Raw genomic sequence first — 17,289 nt, 5'->3', positions numbered from 1 at the left:
GAAATATAAAACACAATCTTCCTTTGTTTCATTTACATCTGCACATAACCTGAAGGTTATGCAGTATGTACAATGAATGATCAGAATCGAAAGATACCATTTTCTCAGCTACCCATGTGGACAATTCTGGATTTAGGAGTATTTGGATTTTGGATTTCCTGAAAAGGAATGCTTAACCTGGAAATTTATTTCATAAATGTACTGGCACTTGTATTTCTGATGCATGTAGAATTGCTGCTTAGACTGACCAGTTATTCAGTGCAATCTGTCATTTCATTAAGACATACATCTCAATTTTAAAAAATCATCACTCTGATATCACTGAGGGAAAAACTTAATGTGTAAAGATGCTATTTAAAATATTTAAAAAATGTCTAACTAACCTCCATACTTTACTTTTAAGAACATCTACTGTAGTATATTCTAAGGGGTTGTACTTTATCCTGTACTTACTGCAGTGCTCACTGCGTGGAGCAGAGCTAGAAGATTTCTGGACTTGTCATTGTCTATTCTTTTGTCTGTCAGCCCTTGACACATGTTGTCTGGGTCATATTCCCTAATAGAAATTTTTCCCAAGTCTGCCTTTTTGACTAGGATTTTCTTTTACATCTGCATTTTTATTTTTATCAGTCTCACTGAGGAGGGTGGGGCTAAATTGGTATAGACTTCATGGAATTTTTGTTAACTCCAAGTTTAAGCAGCGTTGCTTCATTCCGGTAAGACTCACTTCAAAAGAGTTGCAACACATGTTGGTTGCTTAATCCCAGGACTCAAAAGGATCTAGTTGATAATTGAAGGGCCTGTTTGATACTGTCAACACAGACTGTTCCAGTTTTCTGGTGATCTTCTCTTTCTGGTGCTATATGTTTCGCTTTATTTCCGTTCGTTGTTGGTTTTTGACACTCATGTTACTGCCATCTGCCTCTGAGAGAAATGGCAGAGAAGTACGTAACCTCAAGACTGCTGCTGCAACATTTTTTGTTGCTCTACAGTGGGTTTGTTGGCCTGCAGTAGGTTTGTTGCAAAGAAAACTGTGGCTATCATTATCCGTGGTTTATTTCATTCTCTCTTCACAATCAAGTAAGATTTCAACCAGTGGAATGGAAGGCTAATGAATTATAAGAGGAATGGGACAAATGTATAGACATGTTCTGGTTGCTTATGGATGGCTTAATGATCACTGCAGGACCAAGCTAGATGTAATGTGGGAGATAAGTGATTAGAGTTTTTTTTTAAACCTAGGTGGTTTCTATAAATACAGAGGAAGAGGTATTCTTTTGAAGATACTTTAGCCTTCCCTCGCTTGTCTTCTCTCCAATGTAAATTATTTCCTCAAATCACTGTTTAACTATGGAGGAAGAAAAAGAAGTCACAACATTAAATCTGAACTTGCTCTTCATCTTTTTGTGCCAATAATAGCTTGTAGGGAAAATGGTTCTCATTGGGAATATGTTAAATCTCCTTCAGAAGCATCACTGATTAGTAAAAAGTAGAAAGCCCAATACAGATCTCTTATGTTAAATCTAGTTTGGCCTTATGTGGTTTCTGAACTCAATTGCTGTGAAGCAACATTTCCATGTATAGAACTGGCATCAGTCTGAAAAGTCTAAAGTTGAAAAAAGTATAATTAATGTGATTAAATTTTAGTTCTTTCCACATACACAAGCTGAATTATGTGATACTACCTTTATTAAGTTGGATACAAGCTTACCTTTATTTCTGTTTCTTAATTAGGAATTCCTTCTAATCATGGGAAGCCCAATGGATACTCCATAAGAGTAGATAATGCAGTGCCATTGGTGACCCAGGCCCCAACCCTACAGCCACTCCAGATAAGAGGTGTTCTTTCTCAGGTATGGTGTCTTGTTTGCTGCTGCAGATCTCATATTTTCAGATTAATGGTAAAGACTATTTTGGCTTAAAAAAACATATCAATTTTGAAGGTTGCAGTTCACTGACAAAAGATGTGGTTCCCTACATAATTCCCCTCAATAAAAGAATGGTAGCGAACAAAACTTGTGTGGCCTCTTATGTTAAATCTTAGAGAATTGTTATAATTATTGCCAGTCTATTCCGATAAGTGTTGTTCCAAACTTGCTGGAAATATTAAATCACAGTAGTGGTCAAAGCAAGAATGGGTACCCTGTTCCGGGTGCCGTTTTTCCCAGATACCAATGCATCTTTAAGTAGGAAGGCCAATCAATCAGAAGGAGCCTTGTTGACTGACAGAGAGCAAGCTTTGGGAACAAATGAAGACTTCAGTTAGGTCCACTTCCAGCCTATATAAACTACTGCGTTCAATACACTGGCAGGCAATCTGCTTTTATCATCTTTCCTGTCCATCTTCCCTCAGTATTTGGATTGTGTGTACAAGATTGTTTTGTTAGTGGCATCATATTGCTAGCACTGCTTGTCACAAATTTTGGGCAATTTTGACACAGGAGTCAATTTAAGAGTGGATGGGTCCACCATATCCAGTATGAGGGCTCCATTTAAGGAGCCTTGGAAGTGTTGTCGAAGGCTTTCATGGCCGGGATCACAGGGTTGTTGTATGTTTTCCAGGCTGTATGACCATGTTCTAGAAGTATTCTCTCCTGACGTTTCGCCCACATCTATGGCAGGCATCCTCAGAGGTTGTGAAGATGCCTGAGGATGCCTGCCATAGATGTGGGCGGAACGTCAGGAGAAAATACTTCTAGAACATGGTCATACAGCCTGGAAAACATACAACAACCCAGCCTTAGAAGTGTTGGCAAATGGGTCACATGCAGCTGTGATGAATTCCCAGGCGTTAGGAACCCTAGTAACTTCTGTCCACATAAATCTCCGTATTGGTAATTCCCAGGAAGTATACTGGATGTCTGATAAATGGTTAGATCAATGCCTTGATTTGGACCATGCTATGGATTAGTTTTGTTCAACTGTAACCTATAAAGTTACGACCTTTTCTATAACAACAAAATACGACCTGCTTGTGAAATATGAAGTCTCCCACTCACCATGGGCTCTGCAATGATAGTCTGAATTGGCCAAAATCTGATTTAGTATAAGAAAGCTTCATGTATTGGATGTAATTTTCTGTCTTTTTTTTTTTGCAATAGACCTGGTCTAATAGAGCTCAGCAGCTATTGCTTCCTACATGGCAACAAATAACGCCTGTGGCTCCTGCAACAACCCTGGCTTCTGATTCTGTGGCTGGCCCACAGGGACTTGGAGACTGGGGGTAAGCTGAAATTGTTGTCTAAAATTTGTATACAGCTGATTTTGCCCAAAACCAAACCTGTTGCTCAGAATGATTTAAATGAGAATTATCTGCCCTACACAGGAAGATGCTTCCTCGTTGCAACCATTACAATTCTGTGATGACCCAGTCTCTCTTAACTAATCAGATTACTTTATCTGCTCCTCAACCAATCAGTGTGGGCATTGCACATGTCGTCTGGCCTCAGCCCACACCAACCAAGAGAAATAAAGTGTGCCAGAACAGGTTAGTATTCTGTAGCATTTGTACCTGATTTAAATGCAAAATTCTTAGAGTAAGAATCCCTTTTACAAAGGGACATTGTATTATAAACAATCATGCTCACTTAATTGTTGAAACACCCAAGTGTATAGAGAACATTTTTTGAAATATTAAATATTGTTAGAATAACAATTATTTAGATGTGTATTGATTAAAGTCAAGGGATGGGAACATAATGATGATGATGATGATGATGATGATGCAAAGTAGCATTTGCTGCTCTATAATCTGCCACTTTTGTAATAATGGCTTGTCTATGTCTCTGCAGAAATACATCTTGCTTATGTTAAAACCAGTTAGCTAGTTAGCTATGTGCATGAGGACTTGTCAAATTAGAAATATTGAACATAAAGACATTGTGTAATAGTGGTCATGATATGACTTAGAATAGTATTAAGAATAGTCTTTCTTTTGCTGGCAGCAAGAAACACTTTAAGTGCTCTGTGGAGAAAATGTGCCCCATCACTACAGAAGTTATTTACAAAGGTATGGGACATTTCAGTAACGGAGAAAGACCGGGAAGGACAGTTACAGTGGTGAACTGTGTTAAGTAATCCCCTGATTCATGTCCACTGAATTCAGTGAACACAGTTCCTGGTGCCTTTTCAGTGGATTTTGAATCTTATTCAAAAATGTCTATGGTGTCCAAGCCAGCATTTCTTCATTTCTTCTTTCCTTTTTATAAGAGAATGGTACCTTCAGCATACTGTACTACATTTCATTGGTAAATCCAACTTTGAACCTTGCATTGCAGTATCTGAACCTTGCTTGTGATATGCAATAACTACCTGGAAGGTTTTCCACGATTGCTCTGGAAAACAACATTTCAGTGTTACCTGTATGTGCATTGTTTTATGTTTCATGTGTTGATTTATATTCATGGATGTTTCCAAGTTTATGTTCTACTTTAATTTGGGGAGGGGAAGCTGAATAAACGTTATGAGCTTTGCTTCATAACAAACTTCTTTGTGACGTATCTAAATAGATCTCTTCTTCACAGGAGTAATGTGTTACAAAATACCAATATCCAAAATTCAGCATTTATCTCTCCAAAGATATTTAATGTGAAAACTGGTGAAAAAGTAAGCTGTGTGGAAACACAGGACAATCATAACTTGGAGGGGCAGGAAAGCAATTGTTGCAAACCGTCTATCAGGAAGAACCCTGATTCATCTGTTTCAAACAAACAGCGCCAGGCTATCATCATTGCAGATTCCCCAAGTCCAGCAGTCAGTGTGATCACTATTAGCAGTGACACGGATGAAGAGGATGTGGCACAAAAGCATTCAGTGGCAGAGTAAGTACTTCCTCTTGTCTGTTTTCCTAAGTGATACTCTGGGATTGTAAAATCATTGCTGTGTTGCCGGTGGAATAACTTCCTAAATTGCTAAAATGCCTTTAAAGCAAGAATCCAAACAAAACCCTTAGTTCAATGTTTTTATTTTCTTTTTCATCCCACTGACTAGTTGAGTCGGGTTTTCATTGTATTATTTATGGCAGTTATGTGCATAAGCTTGATGTATAGTTAAAGGAAGTGGAGTGTGAGCGGAACCATTTGTAGGTATGTATTTGCTTATGTGTTGATTAATCAAGTACAAACTGAAAAACTGTGTCCAAATATTTTCATAAGATGAATGCCACTTACTGAATAGAATGTTCTTGGTGCTGTCCGCTGTGCCCCTTGAAGATTTGTTTTTGAGGGTTGGGGTCTTGCAACTTGTGGCTGGAATGGGAAAATCACACAATTTTGGGTTTTTCGCTTGTATGCCAGAGAGAGACTTTCCACTCACAGGTGTCTTTTGGTCTAGACCACTGAAAATTATGTAAAGTGGTTGGATTCTATGTTAGCTGTGTGTTTGGGGTACTAGTGGAAATATATTTCTATATAGTTAAACAAGGAAGAGATCCAGCACAGCCTAGTAAATATGCCTTTGTGTTAGAGCTTAATGTATTCTTAAGTGTTAAATTAATATAGTTAATGCTTACTATTGAGGTTTAGTAAAAATACATTGAATGAATATTGGTGGTCATAACTTTAAAAATATCTATATCTCTTATTCTTTCTTCCAGATGTGAAGGTAACCTAGATTGTGAAGCCTGCCAGAGTACGCTAAATATTGACCGTGTGTGTTCCCTAAGCAGTCCTGACAGCACTTTGAGTACTAGCTCTTCTGGACAGTCCAGCCCATCTCCTTGTAAGAGACCTAACAGGTAATAAACATAAAGGAATTTGATTTTTAAATCAGTACACTAATTTGCTTGTAACACAAAATTGGCAGTCCTAGTTTAATGTGCCATGAGTGATATGCACACATGGGAACTCTTTATTAGCAACTTCTAACCTACAAGTAGAGAGAAAAAGGCAATGTTTATCATTTAATTACCTTCTTGTCAGGTGTGGAGGATTTGAGCATTTGTATTCTTGAATGAAGAGAGGAGCGAAGCATGAAGGAGTGGGCTGCTTATGGGTATCCTGGCTTAAGTAATGAATTTCAGCTGCCTATTCGTAGAATCATAGAATAATAGAGTTGGAAGAGACCACATGGACTATCAAATCCAACCTCATGCAGATGTGGCCCCTATGCAGTCGTGTGCTATGAGATCCCTCTTAAAGGTGGTTTTCTGAAATTATTCTGAAATGGAGAATCTCCCATGTCTGTTTCACCAGAACTTTCTATATCGCTTTGTATTTCTCTGACACTAGGCTTTTTGTGGTTTCAGTTATGGCAGGCAGACTCTTGAGTGAACAGCCTTAGAGAGCTTTGCATGGCCTGCCAGGTTTAATCGTCAAAATATTGAGGTCTTGCCAACTGTGAAAGCACAGCACCACTGTTTGGATATGTCGGTCATACATCATCTACGATTATAAATATAGATGTACTTAAAGTATATTGTCAAAACCAGTCTTTTAAGGGCTGCAGTTTATCATATCAGTGGTTCCTGAATACCAATATAAACAAGTACCTGGAGTACTTTCTCTAGTTCTGGTCACCACATTTTAAGAAGGATAACAGCAAGCTGGCATCTGTCCCAGGAGGGCAACCAAATGGTAGATATTCTGGCAACCAAGGCTTTTGGGGAATGGCTATCATATTCCCTCTCAGGGAGGTTATGATAGCCATCATTAAATAAATAAGTTGTTGTCATGAGGTAGAATGAATGAATGTATTTTCTGCCTATAGATTTAAATTACAAGAAAGGAAATTCTTCCTGAACATTAGGAGGTTCCTGTGTGCCAATGGAATAACCAGCATGAGAAAGCGGTGGACTCTTTTTTGTTGGAGATCTTTAAACAGAAATTGGGTGGCTGCCTGTTAGGATTCTTTAGCTGTGGTTTCCTACACTGGCACAGGGATTTGGGATAGTTGATCCTTGGGATCCCTTCCAACTCTGTGAATCTAGTCTTCGAAGAGCTGTCAGAAACAACTAAAATGTGCACCTTTCTTCAGTTGTGATTTTTGGATTTGTGATCAGTTAAAGATAACACTGTAAAATTACCTTGCTACCCTGACAACGATTGCCATGGTAACTCAGCTACTCTAATTAAAAAGATGGAACAGATTATGAGAACTGAGCTAAATGTTCTTTAGCTAACATTCTTTTGCATGAATAAGATCTTCTCCATCACAAGTTGTTGAGTTAAAAATATGTGTGACTCCAGCCACTGGCCATGATTGGCTTCAAAGTTGTTGTCACTTTTTTGTGGGTAAAAAAGGCCATTCCCTCCCTAGTAACAATAACTTAGCCAGGGAGCCAATCACCTTTGGCTACACGATGACATCATTTAGGATAGATTAAGTTAGTTGAGAGCAGTATTACAGTTGCTAGGAAGAAGGGCTATTTTGAACTGAGACTGTAGCTGATCAAGCCTATGAACTGGCTGTGAAGAGCTGACTGCTGGGAGGGAGATCACACAAAGGGGACCTTATGGCAGCAGAACCACAGGCTTTTCTTCTCTAGTTGAAGCTTGTTGGCTGCATTAATGGCTTTGCTTCAGCCCATCTGAAATTAGCTAGCAGTTAATAGCCAAGTTCAATGGTCTGCTCACTCCTGTTACAGAAATCTGAAGCTGCTTAAAATTACAGAGTTAAACTTGTGCTTGGCATTGAAAATGGTCTTGCAGAGAATAAAGTCTTGCGAGAGATTAGCATCTCTTGAGGAAATCTGTTGGGCAATTTGAAACTCATTTTGGCGATGTTCATATCAATACGCTGTCACTTGTTCATACAGTGCCTCTTGTCTCCCCCAAAAAGATTAAACATTTTTGTGTGTATTGTTAGATGTGTTGTAACTAACATAGAGTTCATAGCAGTGTTTTTTTATTACTGTAGCATGTCAGATGATGAACAAGAAAGCGGCTGTGATACTGTGGATGGCTCTCCGAGTTCAGACTCTTCAGGTCATGACAGTCCATTCCTAGAAAATGGTTTTGCAGAAGACACCGCTGAAAACCCGGAAACTAGAACCTCAGCTAACCTGGAAGCCAAACCAGCAGTCTGCACTGTGGTTGTGCCACCAATGAGGATACAGAATCGGTTAAATGCAGATGCGCAGATAACAAACGCAGGTAATTTCGAGAAGATGAGTTCAATGATTTGTGAGAGTGTCCTGTGCTCCTTTTCTATCTGATGTCCTTCCACCTCAGCACAACCGTGTTGTTGAGGAGGGTCCTTCAAGTCTTTAGGATGCTTTGTGTGGGTATGGAGATAAGAAGTCTGTTATATCTATGACTCATTCAGTCTTTATCTAGAGCTCTTTATCAGTAGCATCTGTGCCAGACAATTTTGTGTAGTGCAAACTTTTAAAACTAACGATGAATTGGGATGTATGGTTTTCCTTCTCCTCTCCAACCCCCCCCCCCCCCCCCCAAAAAAAAAATAATTCTATAGTAAGGCTTTTGGGTAAAGCAAAAATACCAGAAGCAGTGCTTTAGAAAACAATAGTTTGTTGGCTTGTTTGTTTTCTTAGTTAACACCTGCCAACCACTTGTAAAACGTCGACCTACCCGTGTAAAAATGAACCATCCTTCTGGCTTCGGTAACCGTCAACGCAAGTTGGCATCAGCATTCCACCAGCAGCACTCAAACCTCAGTCAGGTATGTATGTAAATGTCATTGTGTAAATATATATTTAATACTTCAAGTGTGATTTGGATTGTATTTTGAACCTGCTGTACACACAGAATTCAAATCAACTCAGCTTTCCATTTCACCTGGCTTAGTGATCAGTTTTGCAAGTAATGATTGTAATCCAAAGAAAAACCTTCAGATCTGTTGAGGGAGGGACCATTATAGTGCACTAGATGGGATTTCCTTTAGAAATTCTATGCAGGTTCATACAACTTCTGATGTTGGAGAAACAAGCAACTACATGATATAAATGCTTCTTGTTTGCCTTCCCAACATAGCCTTTTATGTAGAAGTTTAAATAGTTTTGAACCTATATATCTAATGCCCTGCCACTGTAGCTTGTTGTAGGTTTTGAAAATAGTCCAAGAAAAGATGTCAACAGGTAGCATCAAGGGTATTATGTGTACAGTGGTATTCTGTGAGGCTGCCCTAAGGCTCCGAATGCTTGCAAAGCTTTGAAGCTTACGCAGAAATGCATTATCTACCGGTCAGGCCATGCATCAGTCTGAGACTTTGTTCATTGAACTGTGTGGGAATCAGAATCATGGTGTTGGGAGAGACCACAAAGGCAATTCAGTCCAAACTCCTGCCATGCATGGACACACAAGCACACCATCCAGTCTCTGTATAAAAACATTCAAAGAAAGAAACTGCACCACAACCCGAGGCAGCGTATTCCACTGTTGAACAGCTCTTACTGTCAGGAAGTTTTTAGGTGGAATTTCTTTCCCTGTAGTTTGAATTGTTGCTTCATATCTTAGTCTCTGGAGCAGCAGAAAACAAGCTTGTGTGCAAGAGTGTTGCACCTGCACAAATCCATTTGGGTGGGACATTGCAGCCTCCTTGTTGTCGTATTCACAAAAACACCACAGTGATAAAAAGAAATGGCTTCTGTATATTCAGTAGGCATGCGAGAGGAGAGGCTGGGTTTTATCAAGAAGAAAAGTGAGTGGATATTTTGTTTTGAAATAGGAACGGTTTTGCTCATAGTTCTTGATACTTACTCCCCTTCTCTTTTCCCCTTTGTTTGAATAAGTGAGATACGTGGGGAGACTAGAAGAAGATACATATTACTTTTAGTCTCCACATATCTCACTTAATACTTCTTTTAGCAGTATTAGAAGTTGGGGCCAGCCAATGAAATTGATTGTCTGTAGGTTCATAATAGACAGGAAAATGCTTTAACACAAATTCTCTTTTGCTTTAGGGCCCAATCATAAGTCAAAAACAACTTGAAGGCCCTCGGCATTCATAAGATAGACTTGAGGTGATTTGGTCTAGAAATGCCTTTTGGCTATGCTAGCTAAAAGCAAGATGGTATGCCTCTGATGTTGGAGATCAAAAGGGTAACATGCCATCTTCTCAGAAGCATCCAACTGGTCGACCATGTTTGGAGCCAGAACTTGTTGATTTGGTCCATAGGGCAGTTTTTGTGTTTTGATGTGGAGGGGAGACCCAGTACATGGCAGGAAGAAACCGCTTCCCCAAGATGTTTCAAGCAGCATTGGTGGAGAGACTGCCTGTATGTAGGAATCTGTAATTGTGTTTTCTCTTGGTACAGGTTCAACACTTTGGAGGTGGGACTCAGGAGTGGAATGGAAACTGTGGTCACTGGAGGCAGCAGACGTATATCCCAGCGAACGTTGCCAGCCATGCATTCTCTATTCAACATGGAAGTCCCACTCATAGCTCGGTCCATGCACATTTGGCTGGAAGTACTCATCTTGGAGGACAGCCTGCTCTTCTACCTTATCCATCCTCTGCGCCCTTGAGTACTGCTGCCCCCGTTGCCCACATTCTGGCCTCGCCATGTACCTCAAGACCGATATTACAGCATCCCACTTATAGTATCTCTCATCATGGTGGCCTAGTTCACCAGGTCCCGGTGGGCATAAACCCCCGACTGCTGCCTTCCCCCACCATTCATCAGACTCACTACAAACCTATTTTCCCACCACATTCTTACATCGCATCCCCTGCTTATACAGGATTTCCACTGAGCCCAACAAAACTCAGCCAGTATCCATTTCTGTGAAACTCATGTTAACAGCATGCTGATAAAACTCAGTGATGCATACATTTGGTTTGAGAGGAGAACATGGTATTTAATAAACATTAGCCATGGCACAAGAAAATTATTTTTTTTAATCATGTTAGACTTGGGTGCAATTTAAACAACCTTGAGCTTTAACTCACTTTTAATGTGTTTTTGCACATTTGGTATAAATTTGTCTTTAGTCATGTTATCTTCTTATAGAGTAACTCCAGACAGGTGACTTATGGGAGCAGAAATCCAGTTTTGCTCCTACTATTTTTTATAAAATTGCCTTCTAACTAGTGCGAGACACGTCTACATTTGGGAAGCCATTGAGTATACAGATTTAGAGCAACAGATGCACATGTGTCATCAGTATCATGTATGAGTAACTTGTTTGTATTATGTATCTTGATGTTCAGTGTCGAGTCACTTATCTAAAAAGATTGCGCTGTTTTTTCACATTGCATGTGTCCTTTGCATGGGCAAAAATAAAAGTTGCCTAGAATTTTGCTCTTAAATGTTGGTGTCCTAATAATCTCAGCTGCATTGTAAACAGTTCCCACACATAGTGCCTTAAATATTTGAAGTTGTTAATGTTACTATATTATAAATGTTGAGGACTGCAGCACTTAACATTCAGATTTGCTGATTATTTGGTAGAGTATTGCGTGCTCACTTATATTTTTCTTTTCTTTTTTAGTTTTGTGTGGTATGAGTTTAGTATTGAGTGTGATTTATCTAGAGGGCAGCATGTTTTGCTGTAGCTGAATTCTGCTATCTGATATTTCCCCCCAGAATGATCAGCTTTGAGAAGACCATTTTGTAGTACTTAGGAAAAGTTGATTCAGTAGCCGTTGAATAAAAAAACCCAATATTTTATACTATTCAGTGGAACTGCAATACAATCTAGGTAGTTTATTTTCAAAGTGTTTATGTCCAACTGAATTAAATAACCTGTTTAGAGGTGCAGTAGGCATGACTTGGCTAGATTATGAAAGAAAATAAAAGCAAAATGCTCATTGATTCATGCTGTGGTTTCATCTTAGCTTGAGCAAACCATGCAGTATTTAATAAATATTAGTGGAATATTTACTATTGATGCTTGAAAAGATGTGAGTACTTTGTGTGCAATTTTTCATTTATGCATGGGAGAGATTTTAGCGTTTTTACATTGTAGTATTTGTTCTAGCCTTTTGGAGATTTTTTCCCCCTTATTTAATACATTCCGTCAGGGACAACAAATTACATGCATTTTTTCTGTAGCAAGTACATCTTTTCTGTGTTTCTGTTCTTGTTCAAATGAAATTGCTTTTGCAGCACCAAAGACTTAATCATCCATTTCCTATAAAAGGTAGCTACTTTTTTCATAGACCTCAAGTATACTGTAGTGCTAGGATGGATTTAAAGGAAGGTATTAAAGTGAGGCTGTGATCTAGCTTATGAGGCAAATAATAAATTGTATCATTTATCTTGAATGTATCATAGATAAGCTGCTATATAATGATTGCCACTTCAGATAGCTGTGAAATTAAGTGGTTTAACTAGTTCTTAGCCTTCTAATTTCTGTACAAGTCTAATTACATGAAATGGAAATAGAGGGGTTGATTTTTGTTTTGTTTGCTTTTATGTTTGGAGTGTTGTAACTACTATACTGTAAATGATGAAAGATAATTACATATGTTAATTTGGGGTGTGTTCTTTGCATCAGTATTTTATCTCCATTACCTATCATTGCATATAATGTGGGTGTATCCTTGTAATTTAATTTTTATGTATTCGTAGCAACATTGTGCAGACACTTAAAACTACTAAACTCTTTTTAAATGTTTCTGGAATACAGTTTTTGCAACATAGACTGGAATAGGAGTGCAAAGGGTTTCTTTCAAGCACAATCCTAAACATCCTTCCTTCAAAGTAAACTCCACTATGATCAGTGGGGCTTACTTCTATGGATGGTGTGCAAAGGGTTGTAGCCCCATCAGGCTAATAGCTGATTGAATTTTTCTTTGCTCCATTAACACAAGCAGTGTTTTATTTAATGAATGTCTGAGTGAAATAAACGTGCCTACATTTGATTTACTTATAAGAACTTCATTACAACAGTATTAGTGTATAAACCCCAAATCATTTTAAGGTAGAACATGGAAATAAACCCTTTCCAACAGCTCTTGGGTTACAGTCAGAGAGCCAGAGCTCTTCATGGCTAGCAGGATCTTTCTTTCTTTCTTTCTTTCTTTCTTTCTTTCTTTCTTTCTTTCTTTCTTTCTTTCTTTCTTTCTTTCTTTCTTTCTTTCATCCCCCGTCATATACAGCAAATCACTTAAGCTTAGAAAGCTCAAGACTAGTTCGTGTTATGGCATGGGAGAGTTTCTATTCAAATGAGAAGAGTAGAAAATACTACTGAATGCACATAACAGCCTTGGGCATAATAGAATGCTCTTGACTGCAGCTTCAGTTATTTCTCATAAATTATTTTATGCGTTTTGTATAAGTACAAATGTGTGCATGTATCTTTTAGAAACTAGAGTAACCTGGTTAAATTGTTTCAGCATATTCTGAAATTTAGAAGAATTTGAACTAATCAAGTAGATTTGTCATGCTTCTTGACATTTGTGATTTCAGCAGATCCCTGTTTTTTGATAACTTTTTGGTGTTGAGAATGAAATTTCTTGGTGCTGCCTCCATTGCTGGCATTGGACTCACTAGGAACTAGGAACACATCAGAAGTTATATTACTTTTCTATAAGATTAACAAAACAAAACAAAGATTCTCTTATTACTTGGACCTTTCTTTCTCTAAAATATTTACTGTGTTATTAAACTGTGTTTAGGAAATAAAGCTAATGTATTCTGGCACATAGTGCCAGGTTAAACATGAGACCTCTTATCTGTATACTCCAAATAAAACCTGTGACACCTAACATATTGTAAAACAGTAAGTAGTTTTTTTCTATGAGATCTGGCACAACCAAGACTGAGCATAATATGCTACTGTGCAGCTGATTCTGTAATGAGAGTTGAAGTGAAAGTCTAGATCTTTTGCTGTCTCTGAGGCTATAGTCAACAATTTCACTTTGAAACCTTTGCTTGGTGAAATACCTTGGTTTGGTGGCTGTGGCTTTGGAGGACCAAGGGTCTGTCTGCAGAGAACGAGGCTAGGCAAAGGTCAAAATCTGTACTCAAAATAATACCAGACAAATACATCTGTATATCTCATTGTTCTAATGCCTTTTAAATAAAACACTGCACGATATCAAAATTGCATATTGTTTTTAATTTGGAGATCAGTTTTTATATTCCTTGTATTCAGTTTTTAACTTTAATTCAGGGTGTGTTATTGATCAATTATACTACTGTATTAACTAATTGTTTTGTTTTTAATTTTTAAATATTCTGTATTTACTGCTAATTTTAACTTGGTTTGTGTTATGTAAGAGCGAAAATCACACTGCAAGCTATAGAAAGATTTGTTTAGTACTAATGATAGAGATTTGGTTATTAAGTTTGAACTGTTACAGTTTAACAATTATTTGTAGACTTGTGGCTTTTTTGTTCTTGATTTCTGTGCTACACTAGTTTGCCATGTAGCAATTGCACTGTGCAATATTACAATAAGAGGACTGGGAAAATTTTTATGGATGTAATGTTTCCTACAGTTTGCGATAGTATTTCTCTCTAGTTCTCAGTGATTTAAATGTGACCAAGCCTTCTGTACTTTGTCACAAAAAGCGGGTTTTCCAGGTGACTATTTTGGTGAGTGTCAAAATAAGAATTTATGGTGTATTACTGTCAAGATTCACTTTGAATTAAAATATATATTGCAGCAAATTGAATTTGTTGAGCTTCATTTTTATTATAATCAATGAAGGCTAAACATCTAAACTGTTACCACTGAATTCTAACACATATGTGTTGCGTTTAAAGGTTTAGTGAGGAGGATTTAGGCCACCAGCCTTAATCATTACATGGTGTGATTCCAGCATGAATAATTTGGCATTTATAACAGTGTAATGCTCCAGAGGCTCTGGAGTCTCTATTCTTTAGATAGTCTGTAGAAATGTAGCTCTCTGAGCACAAGTACTTCACTGAAAATGTTATAACTATTCTGTTAACTTCTGTCAGGATCTCATTGTGTGATAGGGAAAAATTCCAAAGTAATGTGAACACCATTTGTCTTAAGGATGAATAGTATTCATTCAGGGAGAAAGAGTGCAAAGGTATACCTGAGAAGAGCAAAAACTATAAAATGTTGACACTCCGGGAGAGAAGGCTGCCTACGCTTGCAGTTCCTGTGCATAGGATCATTATGTTAAAATCCATTATTAAGACAACAAAAAACCTAAAATAAGATCAGGCTACCATAGGTTGGCTTAAGTTTGAAAAGGTCGAGAAATCAGAATTTAAAGCCCCATGATTCATAAACTTGTTTACAATTTGCTTTCCATGCAGCCACATTTTTTTTGCTCTTTCAAAATCAGGGAATGTGAAGTGTCTAGGATCTGCAAAGATGCACGGCACTCATCTTTTAAAAAATGCAGTATCTGAATGCAATACCCCCTTGAACGTGGAGGAAATGTGACTAACCCTTTTTTTACCTGAGCTACCACTTATTTAAGAATACGAAGGTATGCCAGATGTTGATCATAGAATCATGTCAGAAGACCTAGAGATTCGTAGATAAGGGTTTTCTCTAGGAATTTCTAGGTCCTCCAGGCAAACTGGAGGATTTAGAGAATCTTATATAGAAGATATTAACCAAATCTGCAAACATTAAACTCATAAATATGGAGGGCTAACTGAATTACTGTATTGCTGTGAGTTGACCAAGGCCTTTTTATTGCTTTATGTCACTAGATGGCAGGGTGGGTTAAATCTGATTTCCCCAAACAGGTACATGTTCTACAATTCTCAGTAAACTTTGCTAGCATGACCAACTGTTGGAGAGGATGAGAGCTATGATTTGAAATCTGAAGGGTGCACAATTGAAGGTGGCAGGGTATTAAAACAGTAGCAAGGGACATGCTTCCAGGACCCTTCCATTTTTATGTTGGTTCTGTGGAGTGACCAGCAATGCTGTAACACTGACTGGCATGAGCATTTGTTCAAATGGATTTGAAATGTGAACATAATGAGAAAAGTGTATTCACATTGAGATTTTTACTGCCAGACATCTGCAGTTGCTTTCCAATTCAAGATGTTTTGAGGGGATAAAATAAGTGTTTCTTTGTAATTTCTGTGCCTCACACAAATGCTCTCTTGCACTTGTGTGAAGACTCAGTCATAATGAGAAACCTGGTGGGAATCCCACCCTTCTCATCTAATGCACACCTAATGCACTACTCCCCTTAGTTTCAAAATTTGCCAGAGGGCAAAATGGGGACCTGAACCAGAACAGAAGCAACATGGGTTGTACGAGGGTATTTCTCTAGCTGAAACAACTTAAACCAAGAATTATTTCAAATTTGAGAAAAAAACTTTTATTGGCAGTATAAACGAAACCAGTGTATTGACAAAACAACTCTGGGACCGAGGGTATCCACAGGGAGTTGTGTTTTGGGGTCTGCACATGATATCTCCATTACCATGTTCTGAACTTCTAAAAAAAAGAAACACTGCAGTCCAAACATCACAACTGACATTATCTTCAATCATATTCATAATGTTTGCAGGGTTTTATTAAAAACACATTGGTTTGTGGTTTGGGATTTCCTTTAAGAACTAGAAACATTGAGGAAATTTTGGTGTAGAGCAGTTTCAAAGAATGGAAACATCTAAAAACACACTTGATGGATATACAGTAGAGTCTCACTTATCCAACACTCGCTTATCCAACATTCTGGATTATCCAATGCATTTTTGTAGTCAATGTTTTCAATATATCGTGATATTTTGGTGCTAAATTCGTAAATACAGTAATTACTACATAGCATTACTGCGTACTGAACTACTTTTTCTGTCAAATTTGTTGTATCAAATTTGTTTGGTGCTTAATTTGTAAAGTTTGATGTTTAATAGGCTTTTCCTTAATCTCTCCTTATTATCCAACATATTCGCTTATCCAACATTCTGCCGGCCCGTTTACGTTGGATAAGCGAGACTCTACTGTAATCAGATTTACAGTACATCCCTGTGGCTCTATGGCAGGCATGGGCAAACTTTTTTGCCTTGGGGCCTCATTGTGGGCCCAACTGAGAGGGCCGGGCTGGGTCGGGAGGGAGGCGACCAGGCACACGCTAGGTAGGACGGGCCCAGGAGGGAGAGAGCCTGTGAGGGTGGGGCTGGGAGGGGGCAGGGCAGGGCCTGGGTCACCCTCCGGTTGTCCTCATGTCATAAGGATGAGGCTGCTCACTCCATCCTTATGCCAGAAGAAAAATGAGATATGTGGCAACTGCCCCAATCTTCCTCCTTGATCTCTCTCTCTCTCCCCCCCCCCCGATTTTCAGGCTATTTTGTTGGCATTATGCAGGTAGAAGGTCAGGACAGGTGACGGCCGAGAACGCCTCAGCTGCTGTGTGCCTTCCTCAGGCCTTCCTCTCGGCATAAGGATGGGGCTGCTTGCATACGTCCTTACGGTGGCTGAGAGTGCTCCAGAGGGTTGT

The 17,289-nt window shown here is 38.6% G+C and overlaps 1 protein-coding gene across 6 annotated transcripts in view; it reads left to right on the top strand.

Annotated features, from left to right (window-relative positions):
* hipk3 (homeodomain interacting protein kinase 3) overlaps positions 1-14,518 on the top strand; it is an 81,103-nt gene extending 66,585 nt beyond the window's left edge. For all 6 annotated transcript variants that reach the window (XM_008106703.3, XM_062967757.1, XM_008106709.3 and 3 more), the window contains 8 exons: positions 1,735-1,853; positions 3,102-3,223; positions 3,326-3,487; positions 4,524-4,820; positions 5,594-5,734; positions 7,855-8,090; positions 8,492-8,619; positions 10,214-14,518. In XM_008106703.3, the coding sequence (XP_008104910.2) occupies positions 1,735-1,853; positions 3,102-3,223; positions 3,326-3,487; positions 4,524-4,820; positions 5,594-5,734; positions 7,855-8,090; positions 8,492-8,619; positions 10,214-10,687 (1,679 nt within the window). In that variant the 3' untranslated portion in view covers positions 10,688-14,518. The remainder of the gene's footprint in view (positions 1-1,734; positions 1,854-3,101; positions 3,224-3,325; positions 3,488-4,523; positions 4,821-5,593; positions 5,735-7,854; positions 8,091-8,491; positions 8,620-10,213) is intronic.
* Positions 14,519-17,289: the final 2,771 nt, after the last annotated feature.

Source organism: Anolis carolinensis, chromosome 1 (assembly GCF_035594765.1).
Source record: "Anolis carolinensis isolate JA03-04 chromosome 1, rAnoCar3.1.pri, whole genome shotgun sequence".
Classification (NCBI taxonomy): Eukaryota; Metazoa; Chordata; class Lepidosauria; order Squamata; family Dactyloidae; genus Anolis; species Anolis carolinensis.
This window is presented reverse-complemented; position numbering and strand designations above follow the sequence as displayed.